The 15,789-nt window shown below is 34.2% G+C and overlaps 1 protein-coding gene across 13 annotated transcripts in view; it reads left to right on the top strand.

Moving 5' to 3' along the window:
• Window positions 1–15,789, top strand: part of CCDC91 (coiled-coil domain containing 91) — a 114,548-nt gene that overhangs the window by 86,961 nt on the left and 11,798 nt on the right. For 12 of the 13 annotated variants that reach the window (XM_030479391.1, XM_030479393.1, XM_030479383.1 and 9 more), the window contains one exon: window positions 5,397–5,510. In XM_030479391.1, coding sequence (XP_030335251.1) covers window positions 5,397–5,510 — 114 coding nt within the window. Of the gene's footprint in view, window positions 1–5,396; window positions 5,511–14,369; window positions 14,410–15,789 lie in introns of those variants that run through there. The other variant, XM_030479396.1, reaches the window with a different exon arrangement.

Genomic DNA, 15,789 nt, shown 5'->3' with positions numbered 1-15,789 from the left:
TTTAGTATGTCTGATAGTTATCAGTCTTGAGAGGAATGCTTACTGAAATCCTTCCACTGGGATGTGTTTTCTCAACACTTACTTGAATAAAGAAGTGGTTGCCCTCTAGATAAGGAGAAACTGTAACAGATAATTTGGTTGAAGCTGAAACTTTTTCCTCAGGATTCAAAACTGCAGTGAAACTGCTGGTGTACATCTATAAGCTTCAGTGAAAAAAATAATGGACAGTGCTCCCCATTGTTATCTTCTTACTGCTTATTTTTCCTTTTTGGGGAAAAAAAAAATCCACAAATTATTTGGGGATATAGGATGATTAGATATATATAATTTTGGATAAAACAGGATGATATATTGTATTTATAATTAGTGGGCAATGTAGAGTAGCTATAGCAGTAGCTGCCATAACTATAGTGCTACTATGGACAGGGCTCCCTGCATGGTAGTTGTTACCATTTTACAAAGCTAAATAATTACATAAATTAGGTAAAGGGAGTAGGGGGTGGTGCAGAGAAGTAGCAAAGAATGTTTATGCACCACAATTTCTGTTTTAAAGAAAATTCATTGAAAGTAGAATGAAAGCTGATAGCTGCAGGGTGAGCCCTGGAAATTTAGATCCATGTCATAGCATGAAATTAATCACTCTCCTAAAGTGCTTGAAGCAAAGAATCACCTTTGTCATTTCCTGAAGGTTTAAATTTAAAATACTGTGCATAATCTACTGTAGTTTACCCTAATTCCCAAGGAAAAAAGAGCCTGAGTTCATCATTGCCGTAATCCACAGAGCAGATACCTTAGACTCAAGTGTTCTGAAGGTTGAAAATAATTGGGGAAGAAAATCAAAACTTTTAATTTATTAAAAGAACTAACGTAACCTCTGCTTCCTCTTGGACATGAGCAAAAGCACTAAGGCAAAATGATCTTACCAAAGGGAAAGTATTTCAGGAAAACTGAGGCTGCTGTGGTTCATTCAGCCAAGCCACAACTGAGATATACTGAGATACACAAAGAAAAAATATTTTTGCAAGAAAAGTTAACTAAAAGTCTTATGGAAGAAAAATGTGAACTTCCCAGTACTCTTTGCTGAGTAAATCTCTAAGCATTCAAGACAATTGAATATGTTCCTGAGACTTCTGAGTGTTCATGTGGTGGTGGTGTTCTTCACAGAACAATGAATCTGTAATTTATTATTTTGGAATGTATTAATATAATTTTACTGGCAAAAAACATTTAAATAGTACTTTATTGTTTATGAAGACCATGATGATTCTATAAGGACACATAAAATCATTTTTCATTAAAAGGAAATGTGTAATCTCGAGTGTGTGAGGAAGCACACAACTTAGCAGGACTGAGTGGAGAGAGATCCTTGCCAGTAGATCAGTTTATTTTTAATAGGCTCGCAAAGTCTGGAAAAGGAGTAGTCCACTGTATGCAGACTTTAACCATGTCTGACTTCAGAAGTAGTTTGTAGTAGTTTTAACCACAGACGTTATAATTTGAGGGTTACTATTTTCTGAAAAACCACTGACATTGCAGCCTGTGGTTGCATTTCCTAGATAAAATTTAGTACTGCCACCTGATCCTTGTGTGGAAACAAAAGAATTTTCCTATAAAATTGCAAGCCATCTTATGGCTTTGTTGGGGTTGGGTTTTTTTTTTTGTTGTTTTTTTTTTAATACTGACTAGAGTTCTCTGATATATGCAGTACCCTGTTTTTTCTTTTGGTTTTCCTGCAGATACATATATTGTGATTACATGGTTGTGATTCCTAACGTATGATTGAATATGATTTCTCAACTGAGTACTTGAATAACTTTATTTTTTGTTAGGTATTCTAATCTTCTAACTGGTGTCAAGCACATGTATATAAAACCCTGTAAAGAAGCTAATTTTGTGACGGTAATGTAGTACTCCAGCCTCTGATCAGATAGTTGAAACGAAAAATAAAATTTAAAAAAAAGAAGTTACATTTCAAGTGCATTTTGTGGAGTGCTCTTCCTCAGGTTTCTTATAGCAAAATGGCTTTCCCGTTTTCTTGAATCTTAAAATAGCACTAAGAGCCTCAAATATGCTATACCTTTTTTAGCTAAAGATGAAATAATGGCCAATTTTCACCTTTGCAACCAAAATCTAAGTTAGGATAAAATCTAAAGGTAGCTATAGCAGGAAAGAGCAAAGAAAGAGATGAAAGATTGAAGTAAGTGCATATGCTGATAGGATGTACATGCCAGCTAAGCCTTTGTTAAACGCTATTAATAGCTAATATCAGTTTTTAAATAAACTTCATATCAGTTGATAATTTGCTGTAATGACTGACAGAAATAGAGTGAAGACAGACAACGACTTTGAGAACTTAGAGGAGAGCACTTCATGAAAGCCAGCCATGAAGCCAGTATTTAATCCACCAAAAAGTACCCCTGTCCAAGCCATGAGCAGCCAGTTTCTCCAGGAGAATGCTTTTCGAAACGGTGTCAAAGGCTTTACTAAAGTAAAGCTCTCATTGCTATGTTCACTTAAAACTAAACTTAGTGTGTGTATGGCAATTGTTCTCACTCAAATTTTGAGTCATCCACTGTGTAATTAGAAAATCTATATAAGACTAAAGAAAGCACAGGGATTAAAGAAATTGGAAGAACTGTTCCACATACTAGCTATTCCTAGTACCTTTGGGAATACGTATTTGCTTTTTGAAATATTGGGATTTTGGAATATCCACTGATTCAGGATTATTCATATTTTTCTGAACTGCTGGCTTCTGGGAATATATAGAAAAACTAACATTTATGTGCTAGAGTGAGGCACTGAAAAGCGATGAGGGACTTGGCTGAATTCTTCTATTTTCCTTTTTTGGAATGTCTAGGGAAGTTAAGAGGACCCTTGGATCTCCTTATTATAAAACTCTTACTTTATACATACTATGAATATGACAAAGAGGGGAGGGGGAGAAAGTAAAAAGTTAAGGTAACTTCTTTATTTAATAGTATAGAAGTAACTAGTAATTTTTTGTTCCTGCTGGTAAAAGAAGTAAGTGTAAGATGTTAGAAAATAACCTTTTTTTTTTTTTTTTTTAATTGTTGCTCTTGGAAGAAGTATTAATAACAAAGAGTAAAAACTAGCATACCATACTAAGTATGGTATGCTTTGCTTATTGCTTCAACAGGATGTTATACAACTTTGCTTTCACTGTTACCTGTAACTATATTCTTCAGAGAATTAATACTGGTCTAAATTTTGGGAACTTGCCACTGTAAATGGAAAAGAATTCTTTCCAATTTTATGTTTTCTGTTAATATTGGTGTAATCAAATAGTGTTCCATAAAAGTAATATACTAGTGTTTTCCGTTTTGTTTTGTTTTTTCTTAATAGACTTGTAGAGTTTAATTGTATTTTTGCTTAGACTTCTACTCACGTAGTGTTTCAAGTAGCATGATATCAGAGAAAGTTGACATACTTTAATTGATTGTAAGTATTTTACTGATGATATATGCTCTACATACTGAGATATAGCACCTTATCAATTCTGAACTTTGCTTTAAGAGTTCAATGAGGTAGATAATGGGCTTTTTTTCCATTCTAAGACAGTATTTTGGGATCTTTTGACAAATTAAACTGGCATGAGAATATAATTATGAGAACAGCGTATTTCTATAATATGTAACTTTCTGCTGCTTTTTCTGTTAGTCTTGCCAGAGTTCTGTAATGAAAGAGACCTTTGTCACAGGATTTTCTTTGGTAAACTGAATTAAAATTTAGAAAAATGATCATCACTTTTCACAACTACAGTTTTCATATTTGCTGTATTCCAGAACAGAGGGGACTACATAGTTGCACATTTGAAATTTGGGATTTTAGACCTTTTCTGTTTTAAAAAATGACAGAAGTATAGTTTTGCAGAAACTATTCAGTTTATGCTGAAGAGGAGTAAATAGCTAAATGTAAGAAATAACACTTCCAGCTGAAACACTTCCACTGAAGAGTCATTTAAAAAAATGGAGTTTGGTCCAATTCATTTTGTACACTAATAGCATATGGTAAAATGCCACTCTGTATGTACAGATGAATTATGCGACTTCAGAAATATCTTCTACTTCCACAACCTTAGAAATCCACCTGTTCTCTAGAGTGAATCCATTCAATACAATTGAGTTCCTGAAAATAATACTTTTGCAAAGAAGACAGAATTTTAAAACACCAAGAATGCATATGTTAGCATTTTGACATTCTGTATTTAGAGAAGGTGTTGCTATAGGTTGACAAAAGTTTCTTAAACCAGTAAATAAAGCAATAAAATGTTGTCATTCTCTCACAAACACTTGTGAAGTTACGTATTTCTCCTTACGTTAGTAATAAATATGGTGCTTTAACTGAACGCTTTAAATTGAATACTTTAAGTACTGCAGCAAAGTAATTGGTTTCTTCTAAGCCTGACAGTGTGTGTACAAGGTAGACTCGGTCATTTTGAAAGGACTCTGAAAGGCTGTGACTAATTAAATTGGAAAGAAAAATTAAGCTATCCTTGATTTTTATCTTTTTTCTTACTGACATGATGAAATATGGTGTTAAATTTTACTTTCTGTGTACAAACTGTGTTGCTTAGAAGGCATTATTCTGGTTTAATATTTAGTTAATAATGGATAATGGATCATATCTGATAGTGCAGCATATGGCAAAAGGAAGAGTTTGAACTTCGTTTAGATCTTTGGTCCTTGGCCAGTAGAGATTGGAGGCGGGGATGAGGGAAGAGGTTTAAAAAAAAAAAGGGGGAAAAAAAATAAGAACAAAGAATAGGCCAACCTTGCACACTCCCACAAATCCAAATTACAGATATGTGTCATAAAATGCCTGTCTTACTCTGCAGTCAGGAAAACCTATACATAAATGTTTGCCTTACCTGTTAGTAACAGAGTATTACGTCTAATCAGCAAACAGTAATAAGGAAGATGGTTCATGTATATTTACTTTTCATATTTCAGAAAGTTTTGATTTGAAAGAACGAATGTGTGTGAATAAATACACTAGAAGCCCTGGTGTGTTCCCTTTTGGAATATTTGTTTTTCCATTATTTCAAATTTTTTTTTATTTCATTTTTTCCCATGGCTGCATTGCTTTGAGTTTTGTGAATGTCTGCACTTAATTCCATGTGCTGCCCTCCAAATCCTCCCTCAGAGCAGCTGCGACACAGCTTTAAAGTGACTATTTTGCTCTTCTGAGGCCTTTTAATGATTAAAGTACTGAATTTAAAAAATGCTTGTAAAGATATTGCATACATTTAGGATAACTGTCATCGAGAAAGGAGTATGGTCATGATACAATTTTAGTAGGAAGAAATGGATGACCCGTTATTATATATGTGAAATACTTTTAATATTTACTCTTACATGTTTCCTTTCAAAAAGGAGATTGTCAAGGAAGCATTAATGGAGGAGCAAAAACGAAGTGAAAAGGCAGTTGAAGAAGCAGTGAAAAGGACAAGAGAGGAACTGATGGAATATATTAAAGAGCAGAAAAGGGTGAGTTACTACTGGCTATGGGCTTCACTTCATGCGTTGAGAAACAGGTGAAGCTTATTAATCCTTAATTAATCCTGTCTTAAAATTCACAAGAAAACAGAATCAGGAGTTATGTCTTCAGATTTGTCACTCCTTTTTTCAAACAATTTGTTACTATGATATATTTCTTCATATATATTTATAGAATTTTAAGATCAACACAAGCAGAAAAGCATAAATTAATACATTGATTTAAGTTTGAAGTATTATTGTAGTAACTTAAAGATGGGACATAAATGCAGTCTACCAAATTGAAATTGTGTTCTGAGTTCAGTTCATTGAAAGCACTTCAGTATCAATAACAAATGCTATTTGGTGTTCATGAATTGTCTTTGTGTGCAGTTTGCATGCACACAAAGGTCATTAATAATCCTCTCAACTCATATGACAGCCTGAAAGTGTAATGGTATTCTCTAGAGCATGATTTATAACCAGTGCCTGGGTCCTGTTATGAAATGTTGCAATGTTCTGAAACTTGGTTTCAGGTATTCTGTTAATGCTATATACTTGCAGTTATGCTTGTGTATAAACAGTAAAATGTAACTTAAAGGACAGTTCAATTTGGTTTCAGTAGGAGAGAGCAAAGTAGGAGCCTCCTCTTCGAGGCTCTTTATAAAAAGAAAACAAACAAAAACCCCTCTTTCATATGACAAGATCAATTTCAGTGGTTTCAGTATTCTCAATTAATAAAATCACTAAGCTTGAATCTAAATAGTGGTATTGTCCTGGAAGGGAAAAGGAAGAAGAGAGAATGCTTGACCTCTGCTATTCCCTGCTTTTGTGGGCTAAATAGTATTATAGGAAGTAGGATTCATCTTCAGAAGTTGGACTCTACTACTAGTTAAGATTAGTATTGGATGAGCTCTCTTCCATTACGCTGTGCATGGAGAAGCTTCCATTTAATAGTATGGGTCTTACTGACAAAGACATTTAAACAGACATCTAGGGCAAAACACAATCCATAATGATGTTTGAGTTTGTTTAGATCTGAAGCTGGTCATTTACAAAGGATAATGTGTAGGGAAAGTGAAAATGGGTCATCTATTAAATTAGCATTTATCATAAAGAGGACCACTAGTGCAGATCATCTAGTCCATCTGATGCAGAATCCTCACTGCTGACAGCTACATCACATCAATTTGACTTGCAGGGACTTCAATAGCAGCTATCTGTCCTTAATCTCTTAGATTTCCATTTTCACCAGAAATTGAGACTTTGTTTCATTTTCTTTCCATCTACACGCAGTTGGATCTCAGTGTCAGTGTCATTATTCCATTGTCTGACTGCTGTTAATCTGTCTTGTCCTTGTGAAGTTTTTACAAATCAGTGAAACAATGAAAATGTCATCTTCAAAGAAACAAAATCCTCATTGGATTATGTATAAGGAGCATCATTTCCATTCATTTTGTAGAGTTCTTGAATATCAGCATATTTCAGTCAACTTCTTGCCCTTACTGATCAGCTGACAGACACATTTCTCCACTCATTAAAGAAGAAAAAAAATCATATATAAGGGCAGCTCGGTTTTTCTGCCATAAATCTGTCTGTATTTAAGTTGAGAGTGGAAGATTTTTTTTGAACTTAAAATCATTTGGCATAACAGCATTCATATGATTTCATAAGAGACAATGTAAGTGGACCGTGATAAAACCCCATGTATCTGTCAGACTAAAAAATGTGCTTTATGGACTATACTAGAAAGCAGCATCTGAGGGAAGAAATTACTAGATAGAACTCAAGGAAAATGCCTCGCTTTCCTGGGTGAGATTCAGTGATGGTGGTTTTTTTCCTGTGAGTGGCAGGAGGACTCCCAGTTACATGCTTGCAAAGGCACTATACACCATATATATTTCATCATTGTTTTGAAAATAAGTTTGTAGAATCCTTCAACCCATGGGACATGGGCACAACAGCATTTGTACTTGGTTAGCAGTGTTGGAGGACTTCAGGAAAAAGACTCATAAACAGATTCTTATCCAGCTCATTTTGTTATAGTACAAATTGCATTTCTTCCCTCCTAATAAATGTAATATATGCCAGTTTTCAAAGTAGCTTATAACTTTGTCATTTATTTGATTAAAACTTTCTTTTAGTAAAAGTATAGCAGTTGTGATATCAGTTTAAGAAAATAAATTGCTTATTCGTCCACTTACGTATTTGCTACAAATATTTTAAAGTACTAATGAGCATTTACAGTTGTATTTGTGCTTCCATTCTTAAAAGAATTTCTATATATAGTTTTATAGTTTATAAAAGTTGGATCTGGCAATCCCACAAGTTTTGAAGTACATTATAAGCACAGTTCAGCATGATACTGTACTATATATAATAATAAATATTTACTTTCAATTAGAATTGATCGTGAATGAGGCTTTTTAAAAATAGATTGCTGTGATAATTATTTGTAGAAATCATTTGTGTCAACATAACATATACATTGGAAGTAAACCATAGAAGTCTCCTGTTAGAGTTCCAAAACTGACTTCAGTTATGTTCTAGCTATGCTAGTCTAAAATCATGGTTACATTAGGGATCCAAGACACTGTGCCATTTAAGTGTTCAGAGACTTACCAACCGTGAATCCAGTGTGTCAGTGACCTATCTACAGTTTAACAGTCATTTAGTATATGGGACATATGTATGAGATTATTTGAATTAGTAGAAAATTACTTAGCAGAAAGCAAGTAATTAATGTTCCTTTGTCCTCTTCAACCCTTTTCTTTCCCGATCAGTAATCTTTCAATGGCAATTTTTAGAGCTGAGGAAATTATATGTCCTGCCTTTGATAAAATTCTTATCCAAATAATTCAGTGTCGTTTGTATAAAATTTTTCTATACCTACTGTGTTTATAGATCTACCATATTTCAAAGACTTTCACAGATAAATAACTTGGAGTTAAACTAGTTTTACACGTAACATGTTTGACTTTGTTACCCACAGATGAGTCACATTCAGTATCAGTGAAACAAAAAGTGATTTATAGTTTCTTTCTTCATACTTTCTTATATGCAAACAAGCAAATTAATGCATTTTACTTTTTTAATACTAAAAATGAGAGGCTGGTAAGAGTAAAATTAAGAGGAGGAAATGGAAAGTAATGCAACAATATAATCATGCAAAAATGCCCAACATAAGGCAAGAACAAACGTTATTTGCTCTGTATTCAAGCCAAATGATGTCTCTAAAGCTAGTGGAGAATTTGTTGACAATTCACCTTTAAGCAAAGGAGATTGCAAGCTAAAACAAAAATAAAATTAAAAAAATTGTGAAACTGTGATAGCAACATATATTTTCACGCAATAAATGAAAGATGGGTAATGCATTGTGGTTATGCCTTTTTCATACTTCAAATATAATCTCAAGTTTTAAAGTTATATAGCACTATATTGGCACTAGTTCAAGTTCAAACCACAATCTTAGTTTTATTTTCTCTGTTCTATATTAAATGAAGAATTTTATAACAGAAAAATGTTGGTTTTAATGTTGGCACAGGTAACATCTTGAGAATTTGGATATCTGAAAGATGAAGGAAATTTCATTCAGGAATTTGATTCTTTACTATTTCATTATTATTTCATGACCACCACCACCACTCTGAAGCATGCTTCAGACTGGAATAGAGTAAGACTGTCATATCTGTTTAAAGGCATCTTCCATAGCTATCAAACTTGTAGAGGCTTATATAAATATTCATAACACCTTGAACAATTCTTCTGAGTCAAATTTGAATATGCTTGCTAGAGCTATTAGCTAGACTTGCTTTCTTCAGAAAAAATACATCACAATGTGTCCAGAAAGTTATCTTCATTGATTGTCTAAAGGTACATTTGATCATATAGTAATGATATGTCAGCAGGAGATGGACCCAAGGAATATTTATGCTCCCAAAGGATATCTGGAGAATCTTAAATATTATATGCTTTTCTAAGCTCCTAACATAGGACAACAGATCATTTAAACGTTATGAATTTCAAGCTGCTGTTGTAAAACTGACTTAAGCAAGTACATGTTTGTTTGTCAGAGGAGACATCTATATAGACTAAAATGCCACCTGGAGAGTTCAGACTCGGTTTAGTTCCTCCTGATATCTACCGCTCTCAGTTGCATGAGAGAATTCAAGAATATCACTGTCACTTGCTTCCTCCCTGTTTTGTGTATGCCTGCCTCTCTGCCAGTGGCTGTCTCAGAGTAAGGTCTCACAACTTCTAAAATACCTGCCTCATCAGTGAAGATGTAGAGAAGGGTTCTATATTGTGCAGCAGTTAGCCACTCTTTTGACTCACACTGAACTAAGGGATTTAAGACAATTCACCTTCCTGTGAAGGTGTTGTTGTTGAAGTCTCCTGTTGTTCCTTCACTTTTTTTCAGTAACTGAAAACTAGGCAAACTGAGAGAAATAGCATAGTGTTTTGAGTTGTTTTCACAAATGCACTTCATTTTTTTTTTTGTCACCCTAGGAGTTAGTTACAAGTAGATATGAAACTTTCGAACAGAAATGTGATTTTTCATGTTGACGGTGTCCTTGTAAATTGTCCAGAAACTGAGTAAGGCCAAATAATAATAGTAAAAAACCAAATATTTCCAGGTGTCTTATAAAAATTCTAATGATCAAAGCAGTTAATTGGTCACTACTGTACTTCAAACTAAGAGCTGTTTCCAATTATTTGTTGCTAGAAAGGTCAGGAAATTCTTTGCTCTGCTTCCTATTTTTTTCAAACTTAGAGAGTGTTCAGGCTGCTTCTACATAATCTGCAAATGTTTGCCTTTTGTTAAATGTTGCCTTTTGTTAAAAACTAGGCATTGTTAACTCTTGAAATCACTCCAATGTTAGGAAGTTTTGTGGAATGGAAGTCTGCAAAAGTATTCTATTGCCCAATTCCAGTGTTTTTATTGTCCGCGCTACAGATTGAAAGTTGTTTATAAGTCTCATAGTTCAATAATTCACTATCTACGCATTGCTATTGAGTGCTTCAAAAAATGTTCAGTATGTTATAGTTTGCATATTTATAGCAGACTAAATTGCAGTACTCTAATATTGTGGCTATTATTTATGTACTTTTTTAAATTTTTGTGACTATTAGCTGCGCAGAGAAAAAATAAATTCTTGTAGTTGGCATATATAGGAGAACAGAAGCTACAAGAGAGAAAGTTGTCTACCAAATGAATCTAATGCTGCATAGGTTATTTAAAGAAATTTTCTAAATGACAAAGATTTACTTCATGAGATAAGTATTTAAAGTAAGCATTTCTTATATTTGTAGTTAGTGAACTAATAGCCACACAGCCAGCCAACAAGCAAATTGTAATTTTTCCTATTTACATTGTCATTCATCTTCCTTCAGGAAAATTTACTGCTTGTTTTCTGACAACAAAATGAATTATATTAATCAGTCACATTCTGTCTGCTACATTATACACAGCTCTCATTGACTTTAAAGGGCATGTTTTGGCCTCAAGGGGAAAGCTTATGTGTTAGGACTTGAGTAATAATTTGAATGATAGACTTGTTTTCATTCCCTGAAAGACACAGACATTTGTCACAAATGCACTGCCCTCCCAATTTCAGGGACAGAAGTTGGGAGCAAAGATACAAGCAATGTAATGAAATTCACTGTACTACTATGTGTTCCCATATGATTTGTGCAGCTGCATCTCATAACCTTTAGAAGAAAGCATAACTAAACATTGCATTTCTCTGACTAATATTTACCAATATTGCACATTTCAGAGTTGCAAATCTCCAAATAAGATTTTTCGGGGGGCTTAGTATTTAATAGATCATTTTTTCCAGTATTGTGGAAACTAAGGACCAATTTCAACAACAGTATTTTATTTCTGTTTAAGAATCACTGGCAAGCTGGTATGAACCATTTCTGTCTTACTGTAAAGTGAAGAAAAAGTTGGCAAGTTTCTCTTCTGGCTTTGTTTAGATAAATTATTCCTTTAGTTTGGTAATAATACAGTTTAGAAATTAGAATTCCAGCCCATTTCTTGCTTCTCTGACTAGTTAAAAACTGTGCAGTTTTGTCCAGGTGGTGGGATGTGTGGGAGGTTACCTCTACAAGGTCTTGGTATGTGCTAGGATGATCAGCCTACCTATTTACCACTAGAAGAACTGGAAATATTTTTGCTCTTTTCTGAAAAATACTGGGAATATTTGGAAAATACTAGAATTTACCCTAATAACACTCATTTATAGAGGATCAGCTCATCTTGGACTGTACCTTAAAGTACAAGTCATCTGTTTTCCCAGTTTCAGTGCAGTAGAAGAGAAATAATGTCTGCCTGATAGCTGAAACTGGCTGTGATTGTAAAAAGTAATTTGGAAACAATGTTATTTACCAGAAAGCGCCTCCAAATCATAACTCTGTTACTGAAACATTGCATACCAACTTCTGTTTAAGATCTATTATTCCCACCTTCTTTTTTTCCTGAATGCACTGCATTCAAGTTGAGAGTGTGCTGCTCCAGCTATTAGTTTTTCCCTCTCTCTTTTCTGAGTCTTCAGCAGTAGCCTTCTGTCCTGTCACAATGTATATATTATTCCTGTGAATAGGAAGGACCCTTACTTGTTTTACAGATTGGTGACTGTCATTTATTGATCCATTTGTATTAAGTCACTTGCAAAATCATGCATCAAACCCAGGGAAATTTTTTTTTTTTTTTAATAGTTGTAGGTAAAACTTATGCCCTTCAGCGTTAGCCAGTTACAATCAGAATTTTGTGTTACTGATTTGCGAGTGTGCTTGATTTCAAGCGTCAAGCACAGCTTTCCTCTGAAGATTTATTATTTGAAGACAAGTGCAAGTGGAAGAGATTATGAAAATCAGTTTCTTTGAAGTTATTAATCTAAATGAGTGATTTTTTTAAATTTTTTTTTATATATTTGCTATATTTTAATATGACTTAAAACAAAATAGGGTGTCATTACCATTCTTGTTCCTGAATGTTTGGCTTGGCTTTTGATGCAAGGCCTCAATTGCAGGCTGACGTGCCAGCAACTGAAGCTGAAAACAAGACTGCGGTGGGCAAACTCAAGATTTAATTTCAAGAAAGAGTGTTTATATTTTCCCTGGGGCCACGTTAATGAGAGTCCAAACCCTAAATGTTACCACCAACACATTTTAACAGACCAGTTTCCCAGTTTTTAAAGTGTGGTGTCACCTTGAGTATTTTTCTTTTAACTTTTTCCCCTTATTCTGACTTTAAAAGAAAATCAATAAAGCTATATCATTTTTGGCTGAATTTAATGTCATGTTTGGGGGACATAAAGTTCTGTGTAGTGCAACAAAGTCACATTTAAAAACATTTAATCCTATCTTCTATTTCTGTATCAACTATTTTAATAATTCAGCTTTAAGTTACCATGCAAAACTTCATGTTACTACAAAACACATCACAATCTGGTATGTACATATGTGATATAGGGGTCCACATATTGATGTCCTGAATCAGCCTGATGTCAGAACATCTGTGCCATGCCTAGGATGAACGCATGAGCAACAGGTCAGTGCCAAGAGAGACAGTAGTGATGGGGTCACTGAGAGTTCCTTAGCTCAGTTTCCTGCTCCTTCAGCTGGGCCTGTTTTGTGGCTTTAATAGGATTAAAGAAACATTTACATTGAGGCTTTAGGAGCATTTTCACACTGCTCCTTTCATACACTCCACACATACCCAACTCAAAGAGCAGTATAAATCCAAAGGATTAAGTAAGGGATTTATGTAAAGTTGTAGTGTAAGATGAGTTGGTGCACCTGGCTTTCCTTTTTCTCTTCTGTGAATAAGGCATACTGAAGCAGTGTTCTGCATGTGATACAGAAGTAAGCTTAGCATTTTTTCCTGAACTTTAAGTCTTTATAAGCTTTGAAATTATTGTTTCTAAATATTCAAATTAAATAGTCGTTTCTCATGGAGGAATACAGTATTTCAATCTATAGATTGTTATAGATTTTTTGTCAGAGGGCCTTATGGCATTTTTCTGCCACTTTTCAACACTGAAACATTATGCATTTAAGAGAATTTTTAATTTCCTGGAAATTATGGTACTCTGACTTTAAAAAGGGGGGGGGAGGGGGGAATACAGTTCTCTGTCACTTACTTAGGTTCATTAAAATCCAAAGGAAATTGTTAAATAACCAAAATTATAATTTTCAAACTCCTTGAGTAATCATTTATGCTGCTGAAAGCAATTTAGTTGAAACTACATGTGTAACCTGTTGTATGTTTTTTGCAATTACTTTAGAGTAAAATTGCCAGAGTTTGAAATTCTTTACTTAAAACTGTTTCATATTTCCTTTTGTGCCCACTGTGTAAATCTACAAAGACCAAGATTAGGCAGGCGAGATTCCAGTTGAAACTGAAATCAAGTGGTGTTATTGCTGAGAAAAATATTGTGCTATCAAAGCCAAAAGAGGAAAAAAATAACAGGATAAATTATAATGTTCAACATTGAGATGACTGGTTACTACACTGTTTCAAAACTACTCTTGTGATTTAGATGTATTGTGTTTTTAATCCAGTGTGCATCATTATAATTACTGTAAGAGGTATGTTGACTTTGGATTGGTTTGCAGTCACATAATCACTCAGCTTGCTCTGTGGATATAGACTGTTCATGTTAATAAAGATTTGCAGTGTATACTGTACTAATGTCACCCAGATGTATCAGTGGATAGTGGTGGTGTTTTTCACATCAGGAGGTGCTCAAGCTGCACCTGAGGTCCAGGGAAATGCAACATCTGTCATCCAGGGTCCCTCTCTTTTGCAAGTATTTGATAAGAAAACAGAAGACTTCCATATTTCTTTCTGTTGTCCGTTAGGAAGACTGTGTTTGACAGGAGGAAGTGACGCATCCTTAGACACCTCCTGTTCCCTGTAAGTGAAGCTCTCCTGTATTATTCCTGACTCATCCTTCAGTGTTATAATTGAACAGTGTTTTATACTGTACTTCTGGAAATATGAGAATTCTAAACACATCATTTGTCTTGAGATTGGTTATTTTGCATTCTCTAAAAATTTCACAAAATCTGTTTTGAGATTAAGTAGAGAAAAAAAGTCAAAGTTCTTAATTACATGTGTGGAATTGCTCATTTTTAATGCAACTTGTAACTCTTGTCCATAGGCATTTTCATTAGATTGGCTAAGATAGGTAATAAAAAAGAACAAAACAACAACAAACCATACAAAAATAGGGATCCTTGCCTATGAATGAACATGAATACCCTATTTTACTATCCTAGGGAGAAAGTTAGGTCAGCTGAACTTTGAAGGTTAAACATATATTATTCTATTAGACTGAAGAAGTGAATGCTTTGAGGAGTACTTGATGAAGATTTTGTCAATCCTGTTAAAATAAAAACTTTATTAATTTTCTGTCTTTTTCTTTGAAATTCACCTATGTGCTTATAACCAAATTTATATTCCAATGATTTGTATCTCACTGACATTTCCTAATTGAGAAATTTAGAGTATGTGTAATTAGGTATTTTGGTAACACAGCAGCAGTTATAAATTTTTAAGTTGGTGTAATCCACATTACTGTGTACTACATGCAATGTTTAATCAATTCAATATGATCAACTTGGATTAATTAAAGCTAAACAATCATCTGCAGTTTTATTTTCTTAGTCATAGGCCAACTTTTTGGCTTTTTGTAAGTCCCTGCTGTACTATTCTCTTGGCACCAAGGGGATCCTAAAGAGTTTTGGAAAGTTAATGATGGGTATGCTCAGTAAAGGCATTTTGGCATGCACGTGCAAAGCTGTCAGATTGCAAGAGAGAAGAGGCAATTGTTCCACTCTGACATTATTGTGAGTCCTCAGTGCTAAGATCAGAAGCTGGGAAAAGGCCTCTTCCATCCCTAGATTTCTGTGATACCATTTTAATTGCAATAGAACTTGAGCCCCAAAGAGACAAGGACAGAACACAAAAAGCTTTTTTCCATTGTGTTTCCATGACATGTAAGGACACTCTTGTGGTCTCCAGATCTGTGTTGTGAAGATCCAGAACTCGCAGCATCTTAATTAAAAATGAAAAAAAATGTTGTGATCTGTAGAATTTCTCTGTCCATGTACAAGAATAGGGTGAGCCTAGGGTAATTGCAGGGACACCACAAAGTCCCATTACTTAACAGATTCTCTTGGCTGTACAGCTTTGATAGGGTATTAATTTTTTCTTCTGTTCACTGCATGATAACCTTGTGCCTAAGGATGGTTTATTCTGTTTTATCTGCTTACATTT

Source organism: Strigops habroptila, chromosome 3 (genome assembly GCF_004027225.2).
Source record: "Strigops habroptila isolate Jane chromosome 3, bStrHab1.2.pri, whole genome shotgun sequence".
Taxonomy (NCBI): Eukaryota; Metazoa; Chordata; class Aves; order Psittaciformes; family Psittacidae; genus Strigops; species Strigops habroptila.
Note: the sequence above shows the minus strand (reverse complement) of the source record. Positions and strands in the feature narration are given on the sequence as shown.